Source organism: Poeciliopsis prolifica, unplaced genomic scaffold, assembly GCF_027474105.1.
Source record: "Poeciliopsis prolifica strain line A6 unplaced genomic scaffold, Auburn_PproV2 SCAFFOLD012, whole genome shotgun sequence".
NCBI classification, from domain to species: Eukaryota; Metazoa; Chordata; class Actinopteri; order Cyprinodontiformes; family Poeciliidae; genus Poeciliopsis; species Poeciliopsis prolifica.
The window spans coordinates 13,402,911-13,421,012 of NW_026562387.1; the positions used below are offsets into that span (position 1 = coordinate 13,402,911).

At 37.3% G+C, this 18,102-nt stretch overlaps 1 protein-coding gene across 1 annotated transcript in view; it reads left to right on the plus strand.

The window, feature by feature from the left end:
- plxdc2b (plexin domain containing 2b) overlaps window positions 1-18,102 on the plus strand; it is a 71,945-nt gene that overhangs the window by 26,229 nt on the left and 27,614 nt on the right. Inside the window, exons 2-4 of the mRNA XM_055037637.1 lie at window positions 6,016-6,239; window positions 12,065-12,211; window positions 14,309-14,378. Coding sequence (XP_054893612.1) covers window positions 6,016-6,239; window positions 12,065-12,211; window positions 14,309-14,378 — 441 coding nt within the window. The remainder of the gene's footprint in view (window positions 1-6,015; window positions 6,240-12,064; window positions 12,212-14,308; window positions 14,379-18,102) is intronic.

An 18,102-nucleotide genomic window follows, 5' to 3' on the forward strand; every position in this document is an offset into this window, starting at 1 on the left:
GGCACCTTGATTGTTGGATTTGTTTTCTGGAAATGTTATGTTCTTATACTTCCCCATCTCAATCTTGAGCAGCCACACAAATAGCTTCACCTTTGTGAAGCTATTAAGTACAAATGGGTTTTGTTTGAAACTACTACTCGTCTTTCTCTGTCAAAAACACATTTTTTTCAGAGGTCTTATGATTCATTCAGATGCATTTTGCATACCTAAGTGATGCTGCCATGTGTTCTCCTGGTAACTCTTCCTTCCATCCCATAATTGTTCAGTCATTTTCTAAATGCCTTGTTATGAACGCTAACATTTAACAGGCACATTGTGGCCTGCAGAGTGTGAGACGGAGAGCTTGGGGCTTTTTGGTCAGTTTGATCTGGCATTGGGTTAAATTTGCAGAGACATCCATTCCTGGGCTGATAATCTTTCTTTCTGTAGAGTGATGGATTCTAAATTGATGGGATGAAATTGCTTCTCAATGAACATTTCTAATGCTTTTCTTTCTTTGCATCGTGTGGACACACTTGTATTTTGCAGAGCAGCAAACCGATAAAACTCCTGACTTTGCAGAATCAATCAGGGGCTTTAATTAACAGCACTGGCTGCTATAACTCCTGTGGAAGAAACATGGTTTCTAGTTAAACGTCTTTGTATAATTAACAACAGTGTGGAATTTGGTGCTTGTGGTTACATTGAAATATTTTTTTTTCCAATTGTTAAATAAAGAACAAAACAAACCCAAGATAAGTGGATCTGTTGTTGCTGTAGATGAATATTATCTGCAGGAAAATCCCCTCCCCTCTTCCATTCACCTTCCACATTGTTTAATGCCTTGTCTGGACTCATTCCAATGCATTGATTATCTCAATTTCAGATTAATTCAAATGAGTTCTCTTGACTTTGAGTTGGTTCAAACTGCCTCTGTGTTGCAGGTGCTGACTCTCTGTCTACCTGAGTTTAACATTTTCTCCACTCAGCTTTTTCTACACTTTTATGCGTTTGTCTAATGACAGGTTGCATTTTAAAGAGGGCATGTGTAAAATGCAAGATAAGACAACCTTGGAGAGCACGCTTTGCATAATAGTTTCAGATAGGTGTGTGTCTGGGGTTTGAGCTCTATGTGTGTTCTCAGACGACAGCTATGAATTGTGTGCAATCCATTTTCCGTCAGACTGTAGCACATCTGCAGCTTTAAAGAGCTTAGGGTTGATATATTTAGGGGAACTTACTTTTAAGGTCAAACTGTCTTTATTTTAGCTCAATTTTGCAAACTGAATATCTCAGCTTTTCTGTCTCTGTTAGAATTAGCCTTTGCTTCTAAAACATGCAGGACTTGTTTTGAAATGTTTGTCACTTCAGCACAAACTTTGAGATGAACCTGATGAACCTGCCTCATAAGGCGAAAATCAGATTTGCAGGATTTTGCATGACAAATTGAGTAAAGGCATATGGAGTGGCTGCAGGCATGGGACACTTCAGCTCCAGACAGCTTTAATAAATAAGTCATGTAAAATCCTCCTGGAAGCAAAATGAAACAAAAAAGGTTGTTCAGGATTATTTTTTAAAAGTAAAAGTATAATTTCCATCTTGCCATATTACTGTGTACCTACACTTGACCAATTGTGAAGCATGCAGCTGTAAAATCAGAGCTGCACCCATCAGAGTTTAGGGACAGACTTTGCCTGAAAATCTTTGCTTGCACCGGATTGTGCTAAACTGACAGTTAGCTTGTTGACTTTTCTATTCTGATAGCTTACAACAAAGTCACACCCAAACAGACCACCTCTTTAATTACAAGAGTCATACAACCATCAATGCAAAAGTCAACTGTGGTACTTTGAACTCCAAAGTATGAACTACTAGATGTCAAGCAACAAGCTGGACAGTACCTAATATGCATCAAAAGAGGTATTTGGATAAATTATGATTGGAAATGGTCTGAACTAAATCTGTGGCAGTGATCACAAAGGGCTTTGTATAAGTGGTCAACACGGTAAGAGTGTTTAGCGTAAGCCTACACTTTATGCAGTAAGTAGACTTCTGCCTTAAGGGGGAGATTTCCACATGGGTGCCAACATTCCCCAATTAATCTGAATGCCCTGGTAGATGGAACTGAATTCTTCCGAAGAGTAACTTTGCTGCAGGACTTTCAGCCTTTCTGTTATCATCTGAGGGCTCGTTTCTCTACACCATCATGTGGTGAAGAGCAAATCCATGCATTTGCAGAAAACACAAGCTCCTTTGTAGCTTCTGAAAGACTCTTTCTGTCTCTTCCGGTTGTTTCTGATGTTTAATTTTTAAGCAGATTCTTCTTTCAGTAACAGCTGCTACTTTTAAGAGTATTAGCATGACCTGATCACTCTTTGCAAGCTAACTGACAAAAAGATATAGACTGACATTCCTTGCGTCCATTTGATTTTAAAGCTTAAATGCCACATAAAAATGAATGGAAAGGTAAAAGAAATATGATGTAGACAATGATGAGAGATGTGGAGCAGGCCCACAGTGAAGCTTTTAGTGAGCTTTAAGTAAGTTGCCACCCAGAGAATTGACAAAGAATGGGTGTGGACTGATAGGGTTTTTTTCTGTGGTTTTGCAGCCACCTCCATGTCCTTGAATGGAACTAAATTATAGTTTCTCTGGCATTTTGTGAATCAGAGCTGTTGACAGGTGTGAGTCTGGCCAGCAAGGCTGCATGACAGAGTCAGGGTGAAAGTATGCGGGGTCTTTCATAGGCACTGGAGGAAATATGGACGGAAGCGCTTCTCTTCTCACACAAAAGTTGAGGAGCAATCTCATCCGTAGCAGAAGCCTTATACTGGTAGGGGTGGATGGGGCGGAGGTGATACTTTAGGTGTCCCTTAAAGGGTTTTCCCCTATTGCCCTCTTAAAACCATGACAAAAGCCCCCAATTCTTCCCTGGATAATAAGGTACTCAGCCATCCCTACCCCACAGAGGAGGTGCTCTCATGAGAAATGCAGGTGCAAGTGATCCTTTAAAGGGTGACTCATTATGGCCATTCAGAGGAAGGTTCTGGGAAAAGAGCAGCCAGTTATTCAAGACTCTTGTGTTATCCAGCTTTCAACTGTATGTTGACAACCTGAGGAAGAAAGAATAAGATAGATGTCTCTATCTAGGCGAAATGGTTCATGTAGATGCTTCCTAAATTAGCTTGTGTATTAGGGGTGCTGACAGGAAGAGGCTTGTGCTGATTTGTCTGCATGGATATGACTAAAGGCCATTAGTCACAGAGTGGGAGTCAGAATATATTGGAGGTACACTGAAAATGAGACGGCAAAAAAAAAATTTTGTAAAAACAAAATCTACTCTGTGGACAAAACTCTGGGGGGAAAAGAAAAAGTTACTACTAATGTGTGGAAAACTTTATATATTTTTTTTGCATAGACAGGTTTTGCAATTATTAGGATTCTAATTAAGGTACAACTTCAAAATGAAATTGAATGAAATAAAGTGCTTTTGTTTTGTGCAACAAGGCACAAATTTGGTATTGATGACAACGTTGCTCAACACTATTACAGGTGTCACACAGACTACATCATAAAATAACAAAACATTGCATTAATAACCAAAAGTAGCATCACTCGGGTCCCTATTCACTGATGTCATTCAATAGAAGATATCTCACAATTTATATCTGTTATTAGCCTGTTACACACCTAAACGTAACTTAATATTTACATATTAATGTGTAATTGTTTTGGTATATCTAAGAAGGAAAGAGGTTTCATTGCTGGGTAAACAAAAATGACCCATTAATTGAACAAAGGATCTAAAAATGTGTACTCTGTAGAAAACTTTTGAAGCACGCTGCCCCTTAAAAGCTATGCCAAAAACCTTAAGGGACAAATTATTCATGGAAGTTTATTTTTACTGGTTTCTCATTAAAAAGACTTTAAACAGAAGAACATTATAATGGGAACTGTTAGTATTTTTCAAAACTGTTTGTTTAAAACCTTGGTTTTACTACTTCTGTTGATTCAGAGGTGTTTATATTCACCCGAGCCCACACAAAAATACATTTTTATATTTGTCTCACCAGACGATGGTTAATCTCTTCTATTCTTGAGCCAACTGTAACAACTCTTTTTATACTTAATCATTTCATGACATTAAACAATGATGCTATGGTTAATGAACTAATCTCATAATACATTAACAGGCATCTGCACCACTCAACGCACTTTATCACTATTAATGTCATTCAAACGTTTGGTCTTTCAAACGCTGAAACTTTCCTTCATAACACTGATTTGAGTTGGGCAAAGCTGGAGTTGAACACCTAATCATTGGCAGACAGCTGATCAAGTTTAGGATCACAGGGCAGCTGGTTGTATGCCAACGACCATTCAAGAAATATTATTTTAGTTATTTGAAATGCCTGTATGCTCATCTTTATGTCAGGAACGCTGACATAAATGAATTAACATTAATAAACATTCCATCACCTGTCCTGTTGCTCCTCAGCTTGTTTTTGTATGTGTTCTTATACTAATATTAGTAGTGATAATATATTTTAGAAAGAAAGTAAAATTATGTGTCTAAGCTTTTTTTCCGATTTAAATATATTTACTAGTGGTAATACAAGTCTATAAATGTTGACACCGGGGTTATTAAATTCACTGTGAAAGTCCATTTCTACACAAAGAGTAGCAGCTCAATTTCAGAGCCTTATAATTATTCTCTGAAATCTTTGAATGCATGTTGTGACACACAGTACTCCCAGCCATGTTTCATACTCAGGAGTCTGCCCTGGTAAATTCCTCCAGATCAACACCCTCTTCCACAAGCGAATTTATCTTGCTGCTTTTTTGCTTTGCCAGTGAATCTGTCAGCCTCCACTTTGGGTGAATTAGCATCTTAAGCCTCTCCACTTACTCCCACTCCTCCCCCTATGGAGAACCACTGATCCAGGGGGCCCAACAGGAGGAGGAGGACAGCTCTGAGATCTGACCATGAGCGTGAGAGAAAAGAGACAGGGGGAAGGAGTAGAAAATATGCTCTGCTGGTTAAACCCTGTGACCTCTGTCCCATAAAATAGAGCATACATCAGTGACAGCTGAGAAATTAGCGTTTCTCTCTGTCCTCAAGCCAAAACTATTTGCATAAAGTACCAGCAGCATCCCAGCACTTTGTAAACAAATCTTTAAATGAGTGCTATGAAAATGAAGTTTATTACTAATTGCATCAAACCACTTAATCCTATTAGGGTCATGTGAGGCACAATCCTGTCTAGGCATGGAGAGCATTTGAAAATTAAGGGAAACAAACGGAGATTATTTCTGGAATTGGTTATATGTAGATTATTTTAGCTGCTGACCTGACTTATAAAACAAAACTAAAACATAATTTAACTTTCTATAATTTTTTTTATCTTTGTAAAAAAAAACATTTCTGTGGGTTGCCTGGGCAGCCCACCTGGTGGGTCTGGTTCCCACATAGTGTCATATGACAAGTTGCTTTACAACAGAGTAAAATGAAAAATTCTCACTATTGCATCGACCGAGATCTGATGGAGGAAGACTTTTAAATATTTCAAAAGAGCTGATCAAGAATGAACTCAATTCTCTAACTTTAAGTTTAAGAGCAACTTTGCAAGACAGAATGAGCAGAAGTTCAAATTATGATGTTTTGAAAAGAAAAACAAATGATGTCAATATTTGGTTTAGCATTTTTTATATTATTATTATTATTATTCCTAAAGTCAAGATATTTCTTAATCCTTTTCTTGTCCTGCTATTAATTTTGTCGTTTCATTCACAATCATCGACAGCATTGTTGTCACTGCTGTATAAATCTCGTGTGTGTATCTAGATATATTCACCTGCCTCTGCATTTTGACTGGCTAAATATTTTAGCTCCAGAGGTAATATCTGCCTTAGTGCATCATTTGAATTCTACTGTATTTCTGGTGACAATTTAAATTTATCAAACACAATTCAATACCTTAAAGTGGTTTATCTCTTCAAAGGTGATGTTTTGGGTTTTCTTGCATGTTTCCATAGGGGTCTCTTATTCGTATGTGTTGGAGCGGGATGGAGATGAGGGAGCAGCAGTGGACGTAAGGCTTTACAGTCACCGATGGAGGAGGTGGCTTCCCCCAAAACCTCGCAACATGGACAGCAACAGAGCTAGCCAGGAGCAGGAACAGGAGCCAGAGCCGGAGGAGCTTGACGGTTTCCCCGGCCTGCTGTCTGCAGAGGACACAGACAACAGCTCCCAGATTGAGGTAAGTCTGGGAAAAATGAACATTGTCACTTGGTGTTAAGAGCAGTGAGTAAAAGAAATCGTTTGCTCACCTAAACCTGAGTATTCATTCATAAAACCTTAACTTCAGTGTGCATCGGGTTCAATTAGTTGGTGAATTGAAACCATTACTTTTAGCAGCTAAGCCTGGTCACTTTGTTGCTGTCAAAAAAAATGTTTGGTCTTGCTAATTTTGTTTTAAGATGTGGTCACCACTCCTCTGAGGAAAGATTAATTTAAATTAGGTTCCTATTTAAATGGTGCTCAAAATTATTGTTTGGTCACATTCACTGATCAAACCTCTTAAATAGCTAAGTAATAAAAAAATATTTGAGAAGGAGGCTTGAAGGTTTAATGTTTCATATAAAATGAAGCTCAGTCTTAAGGTGTTCATGTGTGGGAGAAGAGCTCCTTAAATCTGGCCTCAGATGAATGGAGCAGGAAATTGACCCGGATTCCTATGAGAACACATTGGTCAACCTGCAGGAGATTAATAGCCATGCTTGACCTGCGTTGGAGTCTGTGGGAATGAAAGGCATCAGCCTGTCCCTTGTTGTAGCGTCTTGTCTGGTTCTCTGCACCGAGGAGTTCAGCCATAATGACGGCGGCTGCCCGGGCTCAGACAGCTCGTTAAGTTTTCCTGCAGCTTCTAATCATCTCAGGTTCACAGCCGCATGTCTCCCAGCGAAGATGGAGGAAGCTTTGATCGCCAGCTGTAAACATTCACGCGCACACTTGTGTACGTGGGCCATTTTGAGCTTAACGCACTCAAAATGAAATATTCTGGTGAGCAGGGCTAAATGGCTTCAGAAATATAAAATACTTTATGCCAAATGTACATATTATATGTTTATTGGTGTTGCTACCACACTTTTGAGATCTGTACTTGACTCTGTACTTTACCTTCTTTGCTGGTTTGTTTGTAATTTATTAAATCTCGGTCTTCTTGCAGAGGGCGTTGTTGAGATTTTATCTTTTATACTCTTCTGTAAAATGAAACCTATGCATATGTTATTAGCAGTAATCCAAGGCTTAAGCTTTTATGAACGACATATGAACATTGACAACATGTATGTTATTGCTGAAGAAGCTTTTATATTGTTTTTGAAAACCAATATTATCAAGATCCTAAACAATATCCATATTGACATGAAATGAACCCAATCACTATAGTTATATAAAATCAACCCATATACATTTATTACCTAAAAGTAATAAATATATGTGGAAGCTTTTAGGTGAAAAGCTAATAAATGTATATAAGAGAATAAGTACATATGATTAGAAGTCTTTTTGCTAAATTAACAAATGTGGCGTAACCAGTCCAAATGTGGCCTTGGTCACGCAAATATTTTTTTCTTGTCCAAATTTGTCATAAAATTTTCTCTGGAGATGGTTAATTTGATCATGTCTAAGAAACTAAAGTAACAGCAGTTAGTTGTGCCAAAATCTAAAGTAACATTCCAGGGTTAAAATCATTGCTGTGTTAAACTACTTCCTTTTTTAGTCTGTTTTGCTTCATAGACAAAACAAAACAAAACAAAAAAAAAACCTCAAAATATTTGTTTTTCACTTCAATAAATCAAACCTACTTCATTTAAATCTCATCTGTCTTTGCTTTCACCTTAGTCTGTTTCAGTTTACTGGCTCACATTTTTTGTTGTGAACAATGCCTCACTTTTTTTCACCTTGCCTTGAAAGTTTGAATGAGGCTTTAATTGTAGACAGTCTGACACCCTGAATGGGTTTACTTACTGGAGGAGCTCTCTGGATCGTTAATCCAGATTAAAGAGCTCTTTGCTGACTTGGCTTTTAGGTTGCTGTGAGAAATTGTGTAAAAAAAAGAAATAACTGTGGGAACAACTCAATATGGCCACTGACCATAAGCCAGGTCTTATTTATTTACTGCAGAGATGTTTTTAATGTCGTCACAAATGAATTTTTTAAACTAGTGTGGTAATATTTTTTTGCTAGATTCATGATGCGGTTTTTATTTTTACCTCATAATTTAAACTCATAAAATGTTGTGTTCTGCATGCAAAATTTGAGCAGGGCTTTCACTTTTGGAAACATTGCTGGAGCTCGTATATTTATTTTTCTATATGCAATTTCCAGGCTAGTGGGACAGTATTTCCATTCAACTCTATCAAGCAAAAACTTCCCTTTTAACCATCACTAAATACACGTCTTAAAAACATGAACCGACACGAACCAATAAAAGGTGCACAAGCAGATCATGGAGACAATATAGGGCAAATTAGGACTAACAGTTGTAAAAAGTTTTTAAAGGAGTAAGCTAACAGGAAGATGTTTTCTGCTAGATTAGCTCACACACATTAGGTTGACAGTAGTCATTAGAAAATGTAAGCCTCATTTATTTTTAATGACAGAACTTGTTTCAGCTGAACTGAATCTCACATTCGCAGATCTTTGACATAAATATTCAGAAAGACAGAACACAGCCCCCTTTGTTTTCAAGCTATGTAGTAGGACTTTAAGTGTGACGTATTTTTTTAGCTGCAAAATAGTGTTTTACATGTGTAAAAGGTATTTCTACTTGTCTGATTGGGCTGCAAAATCACCTAAATATCCTGAATACCAAGCAGACATAAACATGAAATCCCTGACCTCAAGCCAGTTCTATATTTCTTAGTGTGATAAATCTTTCCTAGTTGATGCACACTCTGCACAGCATTGCATACTCAGTTCAGACGTTCCGAAGCCGCTTGGAAGATGTACAGCAAAATGACATCTTACAGTGTAGAAAACAGATGAAAAAGTACAAAATGCAACTAAAAGAATCTCAGTGTCGGTCACTGATTGAAGCTGTCACTATTTCAAGTCTTATCTCTTCCAGGAATAAAACAAACATACAGAAAACATGTGGCAGGCTCTGTGATGACAGGTTACACGGACAACAGCCTTCTTCAAACCCACACTACAGCGCTTGGATGAAACCAAAAGAGACAAATAAAGTCTCGGAAAATTGACAGAAATTGATTTGCATATTTACTGTATTGTCCATGTTTTCACATTTATCCTGAAACTGAGAATAATCTTAATTACGGCTACTCTTGGTAATTAAGGTTTGTCGGTGAAAGTGTGTTCTGCTGATTGGCCTGCTTGTTTAACATGCTTCAAATCAGTGCAGTAAGGTTAAGGTTTGCGCATGTGTTTCTAAGTAGTGAAAATGGTTGGACAAGTGACTCTGTTACTCTTTGCTGGTTTTATATACAAAATCCATTTGCTTACCGATACACAGTGGATGGTAAAGACAAGTAAAAAAAAAAAATAAAGAAAAAATGTGAAAACTGATTTTAATACCTTCTCATGCAGCTGCTGCAGGTTGGAAGATGCTCTTCAAGTGAACCCAAATCTGTTCAAAAATTTATCCTCTGCTTTCACTTGAGATCATGTGCTTATAAATGTGGTCTGCAGCCAGTCATAAGGAGAACACCTAAATTATACACTACAACATGTATGTGTTGGATTCAGATCCTGCTGCTTTTTGAACTAGTGGAACAGTGAACACATTATTTATTAAACTGAATCCTCTTGGCAGATTTGGGGTAACATTTTGAGTGTTCCACCTTCTTATGGAACATTTCATTTGAAAAATTAATTTCAAAAATATTTTTAGAAGTTAATGTTGATCAGTGTTCACTTTTAATAAGATATGTTGGTGTTTTGACACGTCAGAGAACGATAACATTATTATCTCTATTAAAATGCAAGAAAACAAACCTGAATTATGCAGCAATGAAACTGCTTTTGCAAATGCAGTACTGTACAGTAATGCCTCCAGACACTGTCTGCATAATTTTCTTAATATATTGAACTGCCAAAAGTGCTTGGTCAGCGATAGTCCATAGGTCTTCTAGCTACAGACTGATGAACTTTATGCAGCCTTCAAATTTAAGAAGGCCTTTAAACATGTTTCACTCTCTTCACCCCAAATATGACCTTAAAGCATAAGGCTTCATTCAAGGTCTCTTTGCCATTGGAAAGCCATCCAGAAGTGGAAATATGTTGGCATACTATTCACTTCTCAGAATAATTCAATATTAAAGCACCTGAGGTAAAAGCCTCAAACACAAATGAATGGAAGTCTTCAGTGAATTTTCTTTTTTTTTCCGTCAAATATTTTGTGTTTGTGGAGGTCGGATAACTGTTCTCATATACTCCAAGTCTCCCTCTGAGCTTTTCTGTTCAGAAAGTTTACATTTTGCTGATTTGGCCCAATTAATGTTAGGATGCAATCTGATCTTAGGACTTCTCCAGATAGGGGCATATTGTATTGTGTATATATATTTTTAAATCCTTATGTTGCGTTTACACCAAATGCATTTTGAGCGTCAGGCGTGTCTGGATTACATTCAAAGTCTGTGTGTCGAGGGCCGTTGTGACGCGTTTCAAGTGTCTAGCCAGGGCAATTTGAACTCTTTGGAGTGTTTTGAGTGCTTGAAGTGCTGACCATGTCCAATGCTCCATATAGACTTTAAATGTAAACCTGATGCGATTGGTGTGAATGCACCAAAAGTGCACACACATCTCACTTGAAGCGTCAGACGCGTTTGGTGTGACCGCTTTAGTAGATCAAAACATTACCTAAAAAGGTCTAAAGGTCTTTAAGTGTGACAAAAAAAAAGCAAAACCATAAGGAATCTATTCCTGGACGAATGGTTTTTAGAGCACTGTTGGCCTGCATTTGCTCATTTTTAAACATTTTTGTTTTTGTCTTCCAGATGTAATGTGTTGAATAAGACTACCAGATGGGGCTCCCATTTTGGTGACTTCTTTATCTGCTGAAATAGTTATGAATAAAGGTTTTTGACAATGTTTTTTCATATCAATCAAAATCATCATGTTCACTTTAAAAATTTACTTTGTCAGTTCTGAAACATGATTCATTTTTATCTAATATTCAATTATGGAAGTTGAGGTTAGTTATTAGATCATATCTCCAAGACAAAAAAAATAGTATTACTCCTGAAGGCAAACCAAACTAAAAAGAGAAAGATTGTGCTTTAATTCTCTTTGTTTCTTGGCATTTTGACAATCAAAGTGAAATAGTAGAGTTACTGCCTATATATCAAAGCGAACGCAGAACTGAGTGAGTTTCCTTTATTCAGATCACAGCCGGGAGAAGCTTGCTCCTCCCTGTCTGTCGATCCAGCAGAACATTAACTTTAACTATGTTTTAGATAAAAATCACAGCTGTTATGTATCATTACATCCAGAAGGAAAGAGAGATAACAAAATCATTCCTCCTAATTCAGCACAGGACACAATGAAAGCAGACAGGCTCCTGATACGTAGCTTGTATAAGTCAGTAGATGTTCCTGTTATAAACAGCAGCCTTGACTTTGCAGACTGGTCCAGCGTTTTGAAGACAATAATTTGCTTTGATGACTTTGATTAGCCAATAATCAAAGTATATGTTGATTGGACTAAATTTTAAGCAGAATGGACATGTTGTATGATAATGTAAATGTTTGTATTGTGTTTTCATAATTTGCTTTTGAGTGAAATATGTTATTCTGTGGGCTCCTCCTATTTACTGTAACAGTATCAACATGCTCCGGCTAGCTCAGATTCTAACATAAACTTGACTTATTAACAAAAAAATTAAGTAAGATGTTCCCCCATAATTATGCACTTCTTTGTGTTAGTCTCTTATAAAGTCCTATTAAAATACATTCAGGTTTGTCCTTGCAACATGGCAAAATGTCAGCAAAACACTACATTTTCCTTTCTTACTCTTACATAAACTGAAACCCCAAACCGTTTGTTCTGTCATTCTTTTAGGAGGACATGGATCACAACTACTACACATCAAAAACATACGGTCCGTCAGATCCTATGAGCAAAGACTTGTGGGTAAATATTGACCAGATGGAGAAGGACAAAGTGAAGATCCATGGGATTCTGTCTAACACACACAGACAGGCAGCGGTAAGTCAACAACAACAGAACTGGAGATTTAGTGGATGCTAAATGTTGGATTTAAGCACTGCAATAGGCACCACCAGACACTAAATAAATATAACTTACTTCTGAAAAAGTGCCACCTAGTGTTCACATAGGTTTACATCAGATTAGTTTTTTTATTTTATTTAATTTTTTTAACCAAGCTCTTCTTCAAGAAGAATTTCATTGTATTAACCTCTTAAGAGGTAAACACTATATTAGTAGTGTTAACAAATATAACACTACAACAAAAATGAAATAGTTGTTTTATTTGCCCAACGGTTCCACAATTGTCATCTTTCTGTCATAATATATTAAAGATAAGATGAATTAAGGACTGCAACAGACTGGCGACCTGTTCAGGGTGTAACCTGGAATGTTAGCTAGAGATGGGCAGCAGCACCCCCGCTATAGACAAGGGTGTTAGGAAATGGATGGATGGATGGATGAGTTAAGTATGAAAAATCCAAGGTTTTTACATGCAGTTTAAAGTCTTTTCTGCAGCTATATTTAAAGCCCCCACTCCTTCCAGGTCGGTGCAGGCAGGTGACCCATGTGAGCTGCATACTGATAGAGTCATAAGGCAGCAGCCACCGACCAGAGAAGCAGAACAGCATGGCAGCAGAGAGAAAGGAAGTAACCTGATAGAACAATAGTTGCTGAGGAGTGAGAATAGAGTCCCACATTGTTCATTCTGCTCCTCTGCCTTCAATATTTTTATTTTATTTTTTGCCAGATGATGAGGTGTTCCTGCTGAAAGAAGATATTTAAATGATTTTGGATTATTCTCTAAATTTGACTTAGTCTGACAAATCAGTAAAAGAATGTCCTGAATCAACAGACAGTCAAATAGGACACTTGGCACTTTTAGCTGATTCATAGAGAATGGAAAACCATCTGTGCTGGAATTATCTGTGGTCTTGTAACAGAGGGCAAATGTTTTAAACAAATAGTTCATTGTGATGGGCAGTCAAAGTCCTGAGAAACTGCTTTAAGCTCAGCAGAACATGCTCCTTTCCAGACCCGCTGGCTGCCGGCGCGCTGGCCCAGATGCAGAAAAAAAAAAATTGGCTGATAAGGTCAGAAAACAAAACACAGCAACAGAGGTCAGGTCCGTCAGAGCTTTGCTGAGAAGTTAAGCTGCGGAATTGGCTGCACAGCTACTGAGATTCAGGGCGGTTTACCACAAGATTACTAATGCAGAGCTATCTATTCCAGTATTTATTGCAGCTGCCAATCTCCGTTCTCTCTTCTGGCAGATACTGTGCCATATTCGGCGTACAGATGAAATGATGCATCCATAAACCATGGTATGCGAGTCCAATCCTGCCAGGAGTAGAGATGAAGTGGTGAATGACACAAATGTATGCACTTAAGCAAGACGTAATGTGAAATCCTTCTAATGTCCCCTGATAATTCAAGACCTCTGAGCTATATTGCGATGTTTATATTACAAAGTTGAAGAACTTAATCAAAAGTGAGATTATTTTAATGACAAAAAGCTCAAAACAGAAAAATATATATTTCATATTACTATATGCAAATATATCTGTACTCTCACTAGTTTATTACGATTGAGTTGTTTGTTGTGAACCCAGACTGTTCTGTTTCAGAAACCATTACTCTAATTTGAATGTCACATTGCATATGTGAAGTTCACTTACTTTACTTGTATTTCAGGATTATGTGAAAATAAAAAAAACTTAAAATACATTTGGTGAAACATGCAGAAACAGTTTTTGAAAGACAAAAAAGTTTTTCTCCCTGAGTTCTGAAGGCCATTACAACCTGCTTTTTAATAAATACTCTGTTGTTTATTCCTTTAGGAACAAGATGATAACATCTTATTGCCAAGATTTGCCTTTTTTGTGTACTTGTGACAAATGTGTGGCAAAGATTATCACACATACTCATATTTTTCGTCTTTGCAGTTACAAACATGACTCCTCTGTATTTACTGTTCCCAGTTCCCCTCTGATCTTTATCCTCTGCTGGTTTTTAAGATAAAAGGAGTCTCTTCTTTTATTGTCTGTTCTCTTCATCTTCCTGACTCGAGCCATCTGTCTGTTTTTCCACTCACAGAGAGTTAATCTGTCCTTCGATTTCCCGTTTTATGGACATCTCTTGCGTGAAATCACTGTAGCAACTGGTGGTAAGTTGGAATATGCTCTCTGAATAGTAGTTACGTCTGTAATTGTTGGACCAACTGTATATGCTTGGCAAAGTTGAATGTACTGTTATTTTTTTATTGCGATGAGATTTAGGAGAGAGCTGGGGCGATCACAAAATTTATATGGAGATAAGAAACAGATTCTTGCTCAGCTACCTGCCTGGTCGATTGCTCTGTGAAGTAAGGAACTAATATTTACATACAGTCCAAAAAAACACTTACTTAATTTTTCCCTCACTTAAAATCTTGTCCCATGTTTTTTTTATTTTGTTTTGTTTTTTTTTGTTTTAAATAAAACTGAAGTATTTGAAATATTTTGTGGAAAAAGTGGGAATCCTGTAAACCTGAGAACACAGCTCCAAGTATGGAGGTGTCTGCATTATGTTGTGGAGGCGTTTTTCTGCGAGATTAACTGGTGCACTTACAGTTAATTACAGTTCATTCATGATTAAATCAAGAAATAAGAACATTGTACTGAACTATTGAAGTTATTTCACAAAGACATCAACCAAGAAGTTAAATCTTGGTTTCCTAAAGGAAAGTCTACCAAATACAAACTACATGTCTATAAGCTTCAGTAAAAAAAATAAATATAATTGCTTCCCCTCTCATTAGCAAATAGAAATATTTTACAAAAAGAGGAAAAACTTTAGTTTCAAATTCAGTGTTAGACCTTGAGAAAAAACATATACAGTGTATGCAAATATCTGATTTTAATTAGATATGTATCCCAAAATTTTGCATTTGTGTGGACTAAATTAGAAGTGTTAGGGTTAAAGTGACTCGTTTGGCACAAATCGCACAACAGAACCACGAACAGCTGTCATCCAGCCAAGCGGTCGGCATGATGGCAGACTGTTTAAATTTCTCACCTCCATGTAATCGTCTGCTAGCCTGAAAACAAACCGCTCCCGACAGTCGGCACCAGCTTCTCGCTACACCAGACTCAGCTGGAGGAGAAACCAGACCCGGGCTTTTTGGGCTGGAAACACGGATCGCTCTGCCAAGTCGCACCCTCATAGACTCGGATATGTAGGTGGGGGTATCAGACGAGAAAAGTGACACGGCGGTTGTGTTCACCGCTGTGTGCAATGCAATTTTCCACTTGAGTCTTGACAGCAAGACCACAAATACCCCAGCCAGCTATTATCACATCAAAGACCAAAGCCCTGCTTTTACCAAACTACTCCAGAAATGCAGGGCTGTCTTTTGCTGTCTCTGAAATAATATAAAAATGATTTGTTGAGGTTATCGTTATTATCGTCACAGTCTTGAATCTTATCTCGGAAAACTGCTTTTAGAGACGCTCTGTGAAGATGGGCACAGGACATCCTAGCAGGGAGGAGATAAGAATTTGCATTCCTCCAGACTGGGATGGAGAGGCGTCACCAAGCAGTTGTAGGAAGAGGAGGAGGACGAGGAGGCGGCAGCTATCTTCCTCTTACAGGCCTCAGGGGTTTTGTCTCTGAGACGGCCTTCTGTCCTATCCCTTCATCAGTCAACCCATCCTCTCACCACTTTACCATCTTTTCTCCTTCATTCTGTCAGCAACTTAGCTTTTACTCGAGGCATCATTTTTTTCCCACTAGACTTTTACATCTAAAAAGGATAATTATAATTCCACTATGCAGTGTACTTATAACTTATATGGTGCCCATTCACAAGAAATATAATCTAATAAGACAAGACACTCCAAGTCGTATCCAATAACGATTTAAATTCCGTTCAAATGCAATTAAGAGAAATCCAGATGATTTCTTTTCAGTCTGGTTCAAATCCACCTACATATTACTGAATTCAGTGCATATTCAGGTGATCCCAGATTTAATTCATCAAGTGTTTAACTTGATGAATTGTTCTTTTGGTAAACGAGGGAGTTCAGATTTAGCTGCCTGGTTACAAAGTAATGATGAATGAGCTCTTGTTTAAAACAAAAACGGAAGTTGTTGATGATTTAAGAACTTAATTCATCAAGTTGTCAACTTGATGAATTAAAACTGAATTGTGTTCACGGTGAACCCATGTGGCAACCGTGGATAAATCTTTCAACTTTTTACAAAATGAAAATGGGGCCGGATTCAGTATCTGCTCACTTGGGGTTGAGAGAGTAACATTGATAGACAAAAAAACAACAAAAGCACTGAGTCAGGAATACTTTTTATCAGAAAAACACTAAGTTAATGAAAGATTTGCTATGCCATTGGCTTTACTTGCAAACAACGCATAGCTGAGAAAAAAATATATATTGGAAAGAAAAAAAAAAGTACACAAGGTTCATGGCATCAACAAATCCATAAATGACATTATCCAGATAAAAGACTCACTTAAACACAGAAATACCTGGCCTGGGGAACTTTCTATGTGAAAGAAACTCCAAGAATAAACAAAAGGAAAGCAGAGTGAGTAATATATATCAGTTTAACTTTCAGGAGCATTGTCCTAAAGCAACGTAGCTAACCTAAATAATAATAAAAACCTAAAACTCTATAAATGTAAACTTTATTAAAAGGAACCTTAAGAAGGAAAGTTTTAAGCCTAATCATAGACGGCTGTCTGCTTCACTATTGAACAAGAGAGCTGTTTATTAGTCTGGGTTTTGTTTATTTTTCTGTGGTTTTTATTTCAACAAATGATAAGAGAGGTGTCACTTCAGCAGTTTTCCATTTATTTATCTTCTGTCTAAACAGCAGAAGAGCCAAGACCCCTCAAACACAAACTCTCACACAGCCATAACATTGTTTTGGCAAGTGGCCTTTTCAAATGCCTCTGATCCACTTTCATGTTTACATACCAAAAATCTGGAATCATGAAGCAAAACATTTTTTACCAGAACACTTAAAAGTGTCAACTGGTTTATAAAAAAATATTTTTTAATGTGAAAGGATAATCACATGGTCCGGGAATAAGCATGATACCTTTTGTCATTGGATATTTAAAAGGAAGAGTATTGCACACAAAAATAAAAATGTTTTGATTTTCACAAAGCCTCAGGTGTGAGTATTATAGTCCCATCACACTTGAGGGGGGGAAATCTGTTGACAGAATAACCATTTTTATTCTTTACCAAAATTCAACTTTGTAGACTTGATAATGCAACTTATAGAGGAGAAATAGCACAGTATGTCACCCTGAACACAGTGAAGCATGGTGGCGGCAGCAACATGCTGTGGAGCTTTTAGGAATTCTGGTTAGAAGAATGTTGAGGTGGCAAAGAAACTGAATCATCAATGACAGGAACATAGAAAATGCATAGAATGCTGACCTTAAGGACAGACATGTTTCAAAATAAAACAGGAACCTAGTCTGCATTGAATAACTAACTGAATTCCAAAACATATGTACATTAAAATAATTACAATAAAAGCATGAGAAATTTCAAATCTAAGGAAAGAACTGAATAAATTTCAAATTGGAAAAAGTTTAGGGTTTATGGATGTTCTTGCCAGAAACTCTATATCGAGTGCAATTGGCAGCAAAATAACTGTTCAATGCTTTAAAAAGAAATAAATGGCTTTACACCAGCTGTGCTCTTTTTAAAGGCAACAGTTTGTTCTCTTTAATCTGCAACATGTCCAAGAATATTTAGCTAACTATCTGAAAGCAAAGTTAATTTTGCAATGGGAGCTTTTTATGCCGTCGGTGCATAAAAAGCTTTAATGTCCACACACTGTTCAGGTCATCTAAAATTACTGTCCATCTGCTGTTT